This window comes from Geotrypetes seraphini, chromosome 1, assembly GCF_902459505.1.
Source record: "Geotrypetes seraphini chromosome 1, aGeoSer1.1, whole genome shotgun sequence".
Taxonomy (NCBI): domain Eukaryota; kingdom Metazoa; phylum Chordata; class Amphibia; order Gymnophiona; family Dermophiidae; genus Geotrypetes; species Geotrypetes seraphini.
The window spans coordinates 198,135,041-198,148,738 of record NC_047084.1 but is presented as its reverse complement, the minus strand read 5'-3'; the positions used below and the strand labels follow the sequence as shown (position 1 = coordinate 198,148,738).

Sequence of the window (13,698 nt, the reverse complement as noted above, 5' to 3'; positions counted from 1 at the left end):
AAATAAAAACAAATCCAAAGTTATTACTCCCTCCTCCCCACACAGTCACAAATGCGCACAACCCAGAATAATTAGTTTCTATTGAGTTCCCATAAGTGATTGTACAACCCTAAAGAAATGTATTTCCTGAAAGAATAGAATAAAATTGTATGGTAACCGTGTTAGTTTTTGTTTTATTCCTATTTATTACCTTGAAAGAACTGGAGAGCATTTTTATAAGCAAACTGTTGCTTCTATCTCTTCATATCATTAAAATTCCCCCCTTCCTCGCTGAGCACAATACCTGGACCCGTGTCCAAGCTCTCGTAACCTCACACTTCAATTACCGTACTTCACTCTACTTCTAACTGGTATCCCGCAGTGTCGCTTCTCCCTCTTGCAATCTGTACAAAACTCTCCTGCACGACTCATCTTCTACCAACCTCGCTACGCTCATGTCACCCCCTCTCCTTAAGTCACTTCACTGGTTCCATAGCTGCCATCGCATACAGTTCAAGATCTTATTGCTGACCTACAAGTGTGTTCATTCTGCTGCCCCTCAATATCTCTCCTCGCTTCTCTCTCCTTATTTACCTCCCAGAGAACTCTGTTCCTCAGTTAAGTCACTCTTGAAGCTGGGACTTTAGATCATTTACTTTACTATTGTCCCTTGATACTACAGTTTTAGAGGTCTATTTGGGACCAAGTAAATAAGTTATTAGAGAATCCAGTGGCTTTATCTTATGATACTATTTTATTTGGTACACTTATGAGAGCTAAAAGTCAATTATCTGTGAGAAATAACAAGCTACTTTTTGTAATGACAGGGGTTGCCATGCTGCTTATTTTAAGAAATTTGAAAAACTGGGATAGGTTGAACTACACATTCTGGTGGGAATCCCTGTGTTATACTTATAAAATGGAACGTTGCATGTCCATATAACAGGGACGCTTTAAGAATTTTATGGTTGTTTGGGAGCCATTGGCTAAATACTGTAAAGAGGAATAATTCATTTAATTTTATAGACAAGTAAACATACACATCCTGGGGGGGAAGGGAAGGGAATAGAATTGGAACCGATTCAAGGTTTTAATGAATAGTTTCATGAAGGTTTTATTATAATTGTTTATTAGCTGGGAGGGTGGGGGAAATTTTAGTATGTAGTAGTATTTGTAAGTTTTGTTGCACTTATTATGTAATGTGCAAATATGTGAATCATTTTATTGCGCATTTGTAGTTTGAAAAATCAATAAAAGAATTTAAAAAAAACATAAGGAAGTTGGTACTCTTATGCATCAGATTTCTTACTGTGGCAATCTCAGATTTTTCTGGACTGACCAAAATGCAGGCTATTCTCAAATTCAAAGACTCTCTTTCCCCTGGTCATATAATCTGTAAGCCATTTGTGCTTACAACATATCTCTGGCAGAAGACAAAGCTCTTTATGACCCCCCCCCCCCTTTTATTTTTTTTTAACGAAACCGCGTTCGGCTATTTTATCACCGGCCAACCAATATTAGCTCCGATGCTCATAGGAATTCTATGAGCTTTGGTGCTAATACCGCTGTGGTCGGCGATAAAAAAAGTCTAATGCAGCTTCATAAAAAGAGAGAGGGGGGTATTTCCATAGCTTTAAAACTAGTTAGTAATAACTGGAAAGATAATTCTCATTTATTGTACATGTGGTGGAATTGGGTTCCATTATATAAAAAATATAAAGATAACCTTTCTTATAACTCCTCAAATTACTCACTTAAGTATTAGAAAATGGAAGTCCTTAGACAATTATATCTCTCATAAATAATACAGGAACAGTTTTCTTTATTCTATTTTTTTAACTTTATAATATGCAGTCATATATATGTTCATTGTTACTTCCTGTCTATGAATCTTTTGTAATGTAACTACTTAAAATTTAATAAATATTTGAATCGAAAAAAAGGGAAAGTCGCTGTCACCTATGCAACCTGAAGAATACGTGTAAGTCATGCATTGCCTAATATAGTATATTCGTGCAATCTAGATTTCTAAAATCCGCATGGAAAAAGTGAATGAAGAAGAGAGCCTTCTATTCGGTTTAGTACGCAGGTGAGACTGGACTCAATTAGAGCACTGGTCTTTGATCTAGGGGCCGCCGCGTGAGCGGAATGCTGGGCATGATGGACCACTGGTCTGACCCAGCAGCGGCAATTCTTATGTAACAAATGGTCAAAGCACTGGCATACCAAGGGGGGCGGGGGTTGGTCCGCCCCGGCTGCAACCTTAGGGGGGTGCACAGCCGGCCCGGACCCCTTCACGCTCCCTCCCTCCTTATTGCTGCCCTCCTTACTGTTGCTGCCGAGTTGAATCAGCTCCCTTTCTCCCTCCCTGCCCCTTACCTTCATGGCACCTTCACACACACACCCCTTACCTTCATGGTGCTTTCACCCCTCCCTCCCCATCAGGCCCGGTCCGACAAACCTCCCTGCCCTATGGCCGGCGCTTCTTCAGAAGCCGGAGCGTTGTAGTTGCATATGGCTGCGGTAAAAGTCGTCTCTGACGCAACCAGAAGTTGCATCAGAGACGACCTTGAATGAAAAAGTGGTGCAGGGAGAGAAAGGGGGCAGGGTGGTATGGAAGGGTGGTGCTGATGGAATTGATGTACAGGTAAAGGGGAGAGAGACATAAGGGGGAAGGATACTGGATGGAATTGGATCGGAGGGAAAGAAAGGGGGCAGATGCTGATTGAAGAGGGGTGGATGGAGAGAGCAAGGGCAGACATTGGATGGTAGTGTGGTGAGTAGAGGGTGAGCCTATGCTGGATGGAAGTGCAGATGGGAGAGATAAGGGAGCAAATGCAGGAAGGAAATGGGAGGAGAGAAAGAGGGGAGCAGACGATGGAAGTGGACAGCGAGAGGAGAAGGTACTAGATGGAAGGGGTAGAGAAAGAGGGCACATGATGGAAGGAGGGGATAAATAAAAGGAGGGCACATGATGGGGGAAAAGGAATGAGTTAGGGAAATACTGAAGGGGTGAGGGAAAGAGGTGGCGAGCTGTAGGTAGACATTAAAAAAGGAAATTGATGAGAGGGTAGTAAGAACGTAATCTAGATGGATAAAGAAAATAAATTGAAAACGAAAATGAGGGAAGAAAGGGATTGCAGAAGAGAGGGAAGGAGAGGAGAGAGATGCCAGACCAATGGGGGTGAAAGAAGAGATGGAAGGGGGAGGCATACAGTTTCTGGAAGGGGCATAGGAGAGAAGATGCCATATAGGGGCAGAGAGATGGCAGACAGTGAATGGAAGGAAGAGAGTAACAAGAAGATGAGGTAAGCAGAAACCAGAGAAGACAAAGGTAGAACAAAAATTTTCTATTTCCATGAGTGTCAGAGCTGTTACCACCCTGGCTAAAATCCACACTATGTTTTGTAAAAGGGGGAGGGGTTGGTTTGTGATGACATTCCATACTAGGCAAAGGTGTTTTCTGTGTTGAAAAATACGGTTTTCTGTTAGGATTGACGGTGTAGGACTGATCTGTACTAGTCTGGCTTGTTTAGTTTTACAATGGGTGTATTGCTGTTGTACTGCTCACTGCAGTATGTAAGATGCTGCCTTTTCCTAGGTACTCATGTGTGACCTCTGGCTTGTTACTAAAAATCATGTTTTTCGTACAGATGGGGGGGGGGGGTGCCAAAAAAAATGATGGGCCCCAAAAAATGATGGGACCCGGGCGTCACATATGCTAGGTACGCCACTGGATCAAAGTTAGCAATTCTGCAAATTAAGAAAACAAGCAAGCAAGCAACCCTCACCCCCCCACCCACCCCCACCCCCACCAATCCCCATATTATGTTTTGGAAAGTTCAGTAAACAGCAAGTCGCAACTATTTATGTTTGTTTTCAGATTTTGGAAGAGGAAGCCCTTCGGGGCAGGCACTCACCCGTGGCCGAGGCCCTCGTCCGAGCCGCTCTCAGGCAGCCACTCCTCGCCGATGTCGGGCAGGGTAATGAACAGCGCTCTGCCCCCGGCACCGCTCCAGCTCGGACCGGGGGATTCCGGCTGCAACCGCGGCGATCGGCTGGGGCATAGACCAGGCGCGGGGGACGGTGCTGATCTCCCCCCAGGAAGGAGACCGGGGCGGGACAGGGAGATCGGAAGGATGGGAGCGGCGGGGGTCGGGGCTCTGGGAGACGGGCAGAGCCCCCCGGGGCTGCTGGGGAGAGACGATCCCCCGCCTCCCCCAGAGGAAGAGATGGAGATCCGAGGCAGGGGAGAAAGGAGCGGAGATGAAGGCGGGGGAGGCAGCAGAAGGGCTTTGGGTGGGGAGGGCGCGAGTGGGAAGGTGGGGTTGCTGCTGTTGCTCGCGGGCTGAGGGGGCGCCGAGGTCTTGAAGATCCTGGCAAAGATGGTTCCCAGGTCCAGCACGGCCACCTTCATGGCTGCAAGAAACTTAAGGGACTGGAGCGGGTCCCCATGAACCGTCAGGGGCTCCCGGGACTCGAGACAGCTTCGAGCGGGGGCAGGGAGGGGTTAGCGCCTCGGCCCCCCCGTCACATCATCCGCCACCGCCGTACACGCAGCCACTGCCGGGGCGTGGGAGGGGGGGGGGGGTTAAGAGATAGAGATGAGCCCTGGATTAGGGCAAGAGGCTCGGATATCGAGAGAGTGCAGGTCGATCGAGGGGCAAGTGAGCACTGGGTCAGGGTTGAGGGCAGGAAGCTACAGAACGGGACAGAGAGCAAGCGGCTCGTGGATCTAAAGAGGAGATGGAGGCAAGGGGTCAGAGCGGAGGGCCGGCAGACAAGTTCTTGTTTCGTTCGCCGAAATCCTCCGGCAACCGCGGCAAGGCTCTAGCCGCCTCCCGGTCACCGGGAAAGACCTTAGGCGTCAGCCACGCGCCCGCGTCGTCCCCGAAGAGGAGGCTGCCCGCAACTGCTTTCAAACGGAGCAGAAACTGCAAACCCTGCAAAGCGGCGCCAGAGCGAGGGGGGCGGAGGGTTGCTAAGCCAAACAAAAAGGTGGAGGAGCGGCGGCGATTGGCGCGCGGGACTGAAACAAAAGCGCGTGGCTGAGCCCTGCGGGGAGGAGCTCCGCGTGCCTTCCTCCCCCCCCCCCCCAGCACAGCGCGCGGGAAAGCAGGAGGAAAGGGCGAGTGAGGAGCCGGGGGGGGGGGGGGTCTCCGGTTTTATGACGTAGCAGTCCCAAAATGTGAATAGTGGTGACACTCGGTGAAACAAAGTTCAGAATTGAGCTTAACTCTTTTTTTGTGTAGAAAAAAAAAATGTATAAGAATGAGAAACATTGGAAATGATGAAGCGTATTAATTTGGGCACATGCTGAATTCTGAATAGGTTGTCCAAAACTGGGTTCACAATTTTGGGTGTGGATTTCGGGTTTGTATGTAAACTAATTGGCCACGTAAAGTTATGTAAAGTTATGTACGAAAAGTTATGTAAAGTTAGGTATGCAAAGTTTGTAAAGTTATACAAATAATTGTATTGTCATCGCCTGGAAATGACCAGCCATCTTCTAATGTAATCCGCTTAGAACCGCAAGGCACAAGCGGAATAGAAATCACTAATGTAATGTAATGTAATGTAAGATGTTAACACGAATTGGCAGTCATTAGCAGGTATGCCAGGATCTGCTGTAGGCCCTATTCTACAGGGCAGGGGTCTCCAAAGTCCCTCCTCGAGGGCCGAATCCAGTCGGGTTTTGGGGATTTCTCCAATGAATATGCATTGAAAGCAGTACATGCACATAGATGTCATGCATATTCATTGGGGAAATCCCGAAAACCCGACTGGATTCGGCCCTCGAGGAGGGACTTTGGAGACCCCTGCTATAGGGAAAGGGATTGGGGCTTGTATACTGGTTTATTTATTATTATTTTTTTTGGTAGTGTTACAACCACACTCAAAGGTACTTCAGGCATTTTCCCTATCTGTACAAGTGGGCTCACAACCTATCTAATGTACCTGGGGTAGTGTAGGATTGCACAGGATCACAAGGAGCAGCACAGGGTTTGAACCTACAAACTCGATGTTGAGGCTGTAGCTCTAGCCACTAGGCCACATTCTCCTCCAACCTGAACAACATATCTTGAGTGCAACTCTGAAGGGCGTGTGGCCAGGGGAGGAGCATAAGTGGGTCAGGGCATTCCCAGGATTTAGGTGCACAGTTACAGAATACTTGAACATGTGCACCTGACAGTAGTTGGGCATGAAATTGCACACCAAGCTAATATTCTATCTGCATCCTCCTGGCATCTAACTGGCTGCGGCGGTAACAGCTCCGACACTCATAGAATTCCTATGAGCGTCGGAGCTGTTACCATTGCAGCTGGCGCTAAAAAACACCCTACGGTTTTCTAAAAGGTGTGGGGGTGGAGGGTTCAAAGTAACCTTTATTGAATTCTTCCTGCATTATCCATTATTCCAGACAGAGAGGTTCAAGGGAATAATAACTTAGCAAGAATATATTGCAATAAACTTAACATGAACTTTGAAAATAACACAAAAGGACTCAGAAACAAAAGCTAATCAAAATCTATAAAGGTTTTTGAAAAAGGTATCACTTATTAATGTAGTAGGCCTTTATTTCTACAAAATAACACAAAAAGAACTTTCTATAGAACTGAATCAGTAATCAAGGTATATGAAATGGCAAATGCACATATAATAATAAATATATAGTGTTACTCTAGAAACCATAAGTCAATCTAATCTGAACGCATGAATGATTAAGGAGAGGTGAGCTGAAGTCTCAAGGTGAGAGAGACTGATACAGTAGCTGCAGTCCAGGACAATAGGTATTATGGTTAAAACCATGGGGAAAGAAAGATACAATGCCAATCACTAATAATAAAACGCTAAGCGTGCATGAGTACTCCTACCTGCGTGATCCCTGCCTCCGTGATCAGTAACTCCGTGGCTGGCCAGCAGAGAAATGTTAGGGTGAATTTGGCACGTCGGGCGCATATGTGTTCGGTGCGTCGGGCGCGTACGTGTTTGGGGCGCGGGCGCATGCGCATTCGGCAGTTTGCAATGGTTTACTCAATCTAGCAGTGGTTACTGTGTGCCGGTTGCCCATGATAAAAAAGGTAGGTGGGAGAAGGGGCACTACAAACAGACAGTGGACAAGGAGAGAGATCGAAAAAAAAAAACCAGACACTGGAAAAGGAGAGAGAGAAACACAGAAAAAAAAGACAGACAGCGGCCAAGGAGACAGACAGAAGGACAGGGGGCCAGGGAGAGAGATAGAAAGATAAACAAAAAAAAAAACCAGATAGTGGACAAGGAGAGAGAGAGACACACAGAAAAAAAGACAGACAGACATACAGCAGCCAAGGAGACAGACAGCAAAAAAAAATACAGACAGACAAACAGCAGACAAGGAGAGAGACCGAAATAAAGAAAGACAGTGGCCAAGAAGAGAGAGAGAGACAGAAATAAAGACAGACAGACAGCGGCCAAGGAGACAGACAGACATACAGCGGCCAAGAGACAGACAGCAAAAAAAGACAGACAGACATGCAGCGGCCAAGAAGAGAGACCAAAATAAAAAACAGCAGACAAGGAGAGAGAGATAAAGAAAAAAAGAGACAGACAGCGGCCAAGGAGAGAGAGACAAAGAAAAAAAGAAAGACACACACACACATCTATTCTAGCACCCATTAATGTAACGGGCTTAAAGACTAGTTCTGTAAGAAAGAACTAGAAATAGCTGCCATATTAATCTTATTGCTGTCTATATATCCAGAAAGACACATTAAGGTGGCACAACTCATCAACTAGAAATGAGGAAATACTGTAGCATACTACTGCAATGTACAGTGTTCCCCCGCGAATTTGCGGTTCACAGACTCACTAATACACAGTATTCTCCGACTGCCTCTTCCTGTACTAAAGTTGGGCTATACCAATCAGGAGCTGCGTGATTTTCTTCATTCGCCAGCGCTCCAGCTACCCTCTCCTGCCTTTTGACAGGCAAAAAGCATATACACGGTTTTTCAAAATTTGCAGGGGTTCCTGAAACAGAACCCCCACGAATATCAGGGGAGTACTGTACTTCTAACAGGTCTCCCGCTGAATCACCTTTCCCCCCCCCCTGCAATCTGAACAAAACTCAGCTGCACGACTCATCTTCTGCCAACCTCACTACACTCACATTACAACTCTCCACAAATCACTTCACTGGCTCCCTATCTGCCTTCCAACTCCTATTATTGTACAAATGTACAAGTTTGTTCAGTAGTGTAACGAGGGTAGGAGGTGCCTGGGGCAGTGATGCCCCCCCACACTCTTCTCTGCCCCCCATGCCACACTCGTTCCCTCCCTCCCCCGTACCTCTTTAAATCTTTGCCAGTGTGAGCAGCTTCTCTGGCCTGCTGCTTGCGCCAGCATTGGCTTTCCCTCTGATGTCACTTCTTGGCCCATGACCAGGAAGTGATTTCAGAGGGAAGCCAGGCTGGTGCAAGCAGCAGACCAGAGAAGTTGCTCTCACTGGTGAAGATTTAAAGAGGTACGGGGAGGGAGGGCATGAGCATGGTGGTGGGAGAGGGATGGAGAGGTGCCAGCACTACTACTACTATTAATTATTTCTATAGCACTATATTTAGTTTCAGATGACGGCAGCAATGTCAGCCAAACAAGCAGAGACTTTTTCTTGGACTTTAGGTGAAATTTCAGGTGTAGAAAGGTAGAGCTGGGAGTCATCAGCATAAAGGTGATACTGGAAGCCATGGGAGGAGATCAGGGCACCGAGGGAAGAGGTGTAGAAAGAGAAGAGGTCCTAAGACAGACCAACCGCTTGCGGGGTAGCAGCAGAAGAGGGCCCACCAATACATACACTAAAGGTGCATTGGGAAAGGTAGGAGGCAAACCAGGAATCTAAACGAGGACAGCATATCAAAGAGTAAGCTGTGATTTACAGTATCAAAGGCAGCAGACAGGTCAAGAAGGATAAGTATAGAGTAAAGGCCCTTAGATCTAGCCATGAACTAGTCACTGCAGACCTTAGTGAGGGCAGTCCCTGTGGAGTGTTAGGGGTGAAAACCAGATTGTAGAGGATCGAGAATCTGTCGAGTTGAAAGGAAGTCCAGGCAGCGACGGAGAATAGCACACTCGAGTATCTTGGATAGGAACGGAAAAAGGGAGACAGGGCGAAAGTTGGATGGGCAGAAGGGGTCCAGCGAGGGTTTTTTGAGAAGCGGCTTAACCACCGCATCTTTGAAGACAGCAGGGACAGTTGCAGTGGAAAGAGATATATTGAGAATATGGCATATAGGACGGATAACAGTATGTGAGAAGGAGTCGAGTAGAGGGGTGGGAATAGGGAGGGGCATGTAGTAGGCTTGGCTGAAGACAGAAGACAGCACCCCCACCAAGGTGGCACCAAGTGCGGTCTGCCCCCTCCCCTTACTACATCATTAAGTGTGTTCATTCTCCAGCCCCTCAGTATTTTTCCTCTCTTGTCTCTCATTATATGCCTCCTTGAGAACTCCGTTTTCTTAGATGTTATTTTTATCTGAACCCTTCTCCTCCACTGCCAATTTCAGATGTTATTCCTTTCATTTCATTGCCCTGTATGTCTGGAATAGTCTACCTGAGTACCTGAGCCCCTTCCTTTGTCCCAAAATGGACTGAAAGCACAACTTTTCAAGATTGCCTTCAACGCATAACCCTCTCCCTCTGCTCATCACCCCACTAACTGTAACCCCTACCATGGCATCCTGCTTATCTTGATTGATTAGATTGTGAGCTCATTCAAGCATGGACTGTCTCCTTTGCAACTATGCACAATGCTGTGTATGTCTAGTAGTGATCTAGAAATAATAGTCAAGTTCTGTCTTCTATTTCTGTATCACAAAATGATATTACAAAATTAAATCTGCTAGTGAGGAGATGCAAAATCCAGTGAAAGTATTTCAATCAGTTAGTGCCTCAGCTGTGAAAGATAGTCTGATTTTGCATCATAAATTGGAACAACTGGAAAATTATTTGCGTGTTAATAATCTGCGCTTTTTAAATTTCCCTTGTACACTTTTAATTTCAGCTGAAATATTGCTTAGAAAATATTTTAGGAAAATTTTAAAACTGGAAATATCTGAGTCAATTGTATTTCAGAATGTTATGTGCCTGCCATCATCACTAGCAACGTCAACTAGAGGAGCGGCAGATGTAGCCCCAGCATTAGCAACTGGGGAACTCACTGCCTTCTTAGGGGATACTCAAGATATAATTTCCAGTTGTTTTTCACGGGCAGACAATTCAAAATTTTCCAGATGTAATGAGAGCCACTCAGGAACATAGGAAGCAGTTCATGGCTCTGAAATCCAGGGTTTTGGCTATTGGAGCAACTTTTTCCCTGTAGATGTATTTTACATTATTGGGGTAGACAATTTATAGTTTTTGATCATTCTCATTTGGAGAAATTTTATTGGAACATGAACAAAAAGGGTAGTTGAAACAGAAAATGGATCTCAATGTTTACAGTTAGAATGTTAACTGGATTTCCATCAGGAATTATTTACTTTTAGTTTATCCTCGCAAATCACTCCTTGAAGTGGACTTTAGAATTAGTTTCTTTCTGTTTGTAATATTTCTTGTAAAATATGTTTCACAAATGTTATTCTTGTATATCTATGCTTGATATGTATAATTGAAATACCCCCAAAAAGTAGTAGTAGTACCAGAAAAGCATTAGGATGATAACACTAAGGCCCTCTTTTACCAAGGTGTGCTAACCATGTAGCGCGCGCTAATCAATTTAGCACACGCTAAATGCTAATGCGTGCATGTTAGTCTATGGACGCATTAGCGTTTAACATGCGCTAATTCGATTAGCGCACCTGAGTAAAACAGGGGGTATGGTCTCCTTTTATGAAACTGCAATAGCAATTTCTAGTGCGGGAGCCGCGCTGAATGGCCCACGCTGATCCCGACACTCATTGGCTTCCTATGAGTGTCAGGAGCAGTGTGAGTCATTCAGCGCGGCTCCCCATGCTAGAAACTGTTATTGCAGTTTTGTAAAAGAGAGGGTAACAGAACTGTGGAGAATGACACCTTTATGATCACCTGGGACATTCCCAGGTAATAAATTCAATGCAAGCAAACTAAACAGAATGGCTGCGAGACCCTACACTGGGTAAGAGTGTGGTTGGAGAGGCTTAGCCCAGGGCAGGATCGGAAACCAAACGTAGAGCAGGTGTCATGGATAGAGCAGAAAGTAACGTTGGAGCAGAAATCAGGCAAGAAACAGATGATTCCGGCCACATAAAGGGGTCAAGTTCAGAACTGATGCTCAAAGTTAGTACAGAAAAATCCATGCTAAGTGCTATTCTATAAACGTCACTGTAAGCCAGGGGTTTCAAAGTCCCTCCTTGAGGGCCGCAATCCAGTTTGGTTTTCAGGATTTCCCCAATGAATACGTATGAGATCTATGTGTATGCACTGCTTTCAATGCATATTCATTAGGGAAATCCTGAAAACCCGACTGGATTGCGGCCCTTAAGGAGGGACTTTGAGATCCCTGCTCTAAGCTAAGGATGTCAAAGTCCCTTCTCGAGGGCCGCAATCCAGTTGGGTTTTCAGGATTTCCACAATGAATATGCATGAGATCTATTAGCATACAATGAAAGCAGTGCTTGCAAATAGATCTCATGCATATTCATTGGGAAAATCCTGAAAACCCAACTGGATTGCGGCCCTTGAGGAGGGACTTTGACACCCCTGCTCTAGGCTGAGCACTCAATAGAATAGCATGTAGTTGCAGATTCCCGCACCCAACTTTGGGTGCCAAAACTTATGCCTGCTGAAACCTAAATTTTACACTTGAGTCAAAAAAATAGAGTCCTTTATCACATCAAAAGAGACTCACTCTGTGCATTAGGTTTCTCTATAACACAAATTCTTTTCTTCTTCATTATTTGCAAACAGTGCACACTGGTATCAATGAACATAAAAACCACAAATTGTGTGTGTGCGTGGGGGTGTTTCTGCTCATTTTCCTTTTTTTTTAACAACATGTCATTGACTTTTCCCATGTCATTGCAAATGACAGCCCATCTCTACTCTAAAGTAGGAGGGAGCAGTCTCCTCTTTGACATGGGTATTTGAAACCCAATATTCAGACTGCGGGAGACAGCCTGTTTATCTTGTTGGTGGCAAACCCAGAAATTCAATGACAGGTCATATGCGGTGACCAGCATTGAATTTCTGTGGGGGGGGGGGGGAGTATGGCCACTAAATAAATAAGTCAATATACATTAGCTGGCTGGTTAAGTTATAGTGGCCAAAGACAGACCTGCTATTTATGTGGGTCTGTCTGGCCACTCAGTCAGTAAGTCAATGAATACTGATCCTAACTGGCTATGTCACGTGACATAGTCAATGACCAGGCTAGCTTCTAAGCACAAAAAAAAAAAAACCCCGTTCTGAACTCAATGGGGAGAACAGGATATAAACCTAATTAACTAACACCCCCCCCCCCCCCACCCATTTACAAAACTATAGCACGGTTTTTAGCGCTGGCCTTGGTGGTAACAGCTCTGACGCTTATAGGAATTCTATGAATGTCAGAGCTGTTATTGCCATGGCCGGCACTAAAAACCACACTACGGTTTTGTAAAAGGGGGAGTGGGGTTTAAATAAATAAGTCGGACACGACTTGGAAGCGGAACTGAAGCAGGAATGCAGTACTGGAAATGTAACAGTGATGGGGGACTTCAACTACCCGGGGATAGACTGGAGTACGGGTCACTCCAACTGCACCAGGGAAACGGAATTCGTAGAAGCTGTGAGGGACTGCTTCATGGAACAACTAGTCAAGGAACCGACGCGAGGAGGAACTACTCTTGACCTCATCCTTAACGGATTAGGGGGGCCTGCAAGAGGGGTAGAAGTGGGAGGACCACTAGGCAACAGTGATTCCAACGCAATCAGATTCACATTAGAAAGGGGGACACCCATAGTGAGGAGGACCGCATCGACTGCGCTCAACTTCAGGAAAGGGAACTATGTTGCTATGAGGGAAATGGTGGGGAGGAAGCTCAAGAACAGCTTTAGGATGGAGACTGTAGGAAGTGCCTGGACCCTATTCAGGGACACCCTGCAGGAAGCACAAAACCTGTACATCCCCAGTTTCAGGAAAGGCTGTAAGAACAAGCGGTCAAAAAGCCCGGTTTGGATGACAACTGAAGTAAAGAGGGCAATAAGTGACAAGAAAGTGTCCTTCCGAAGATGGAAAAAGGACCCAACGGAGGAAAATCACCAGGAGCACAGGAATTGCCAAAAGGAATGCCATCGAGAGGTTAGAAAAGCAAAAAGGGAATACGAGAAGGGGCTGGCCAGGGAGGCGAAAAACTTCAAGGCATTCTTCAGTTACGTAAAGGGGAAGCAACCAGCGAGAGAGGAGGTGGGGCCGTTGGATGATGGGGATAGGAAAGGAGTGATTAAGGAGGACAAAGAGGTAGCTGAGAGGTTGAACACGTTCTTCTCGTCGGTCTTCACGTGCGAAGACACATCCAATATACCGGACTCAGAGGAGCTCATGAGTGGGGAACAGGCCGAAAAATTGGAGCATATAGAGGTAAGTCAGGAGGATGTCCTCAAACAGATAGACAGGCTAAAAAGCGGCAAATCGCCGGGACTGGACGGGATCCACCCAAGGGTTCTAAAGGAACTAAGACAGGAAATAGCGGGCACAATCCAGCAAGTTTGCAACCTATCCCTGAGAAC

General features: G+C 45.9%; 1 protein-coding gene across 4 annotated transcripts in view; it reads right to left on the bottom strand.

The window, feature by feature from the left end:
- FAM149A (family with sequence similarity 149 member A) overlaps positions 1-4,983 on the bottom strand; it is a 137,779-nt gene extending 132,796 nt beyond the window's left edge. For all 4 annotated transcript variants that reach the window (XR_004539360.1, XM_033943819.1, XM_033943829.1 and 1 more), the window contains exon 1: positions 3,900-4,983. Coding sequence is in view for 3 of the 4 variants with exons in the window: in XM_033943819.1 (XP_033799710.1) it covers positions 3,900-4,396 (497 nt within the window). In the remaining variant the exon portion in view is untranslated. The remainder of the gene's footprint in view (positions 1-3,899) is intronic.
- Between the last annotated feature and the right edge of the window lie 8,715 nt (positions 4,984-13,698).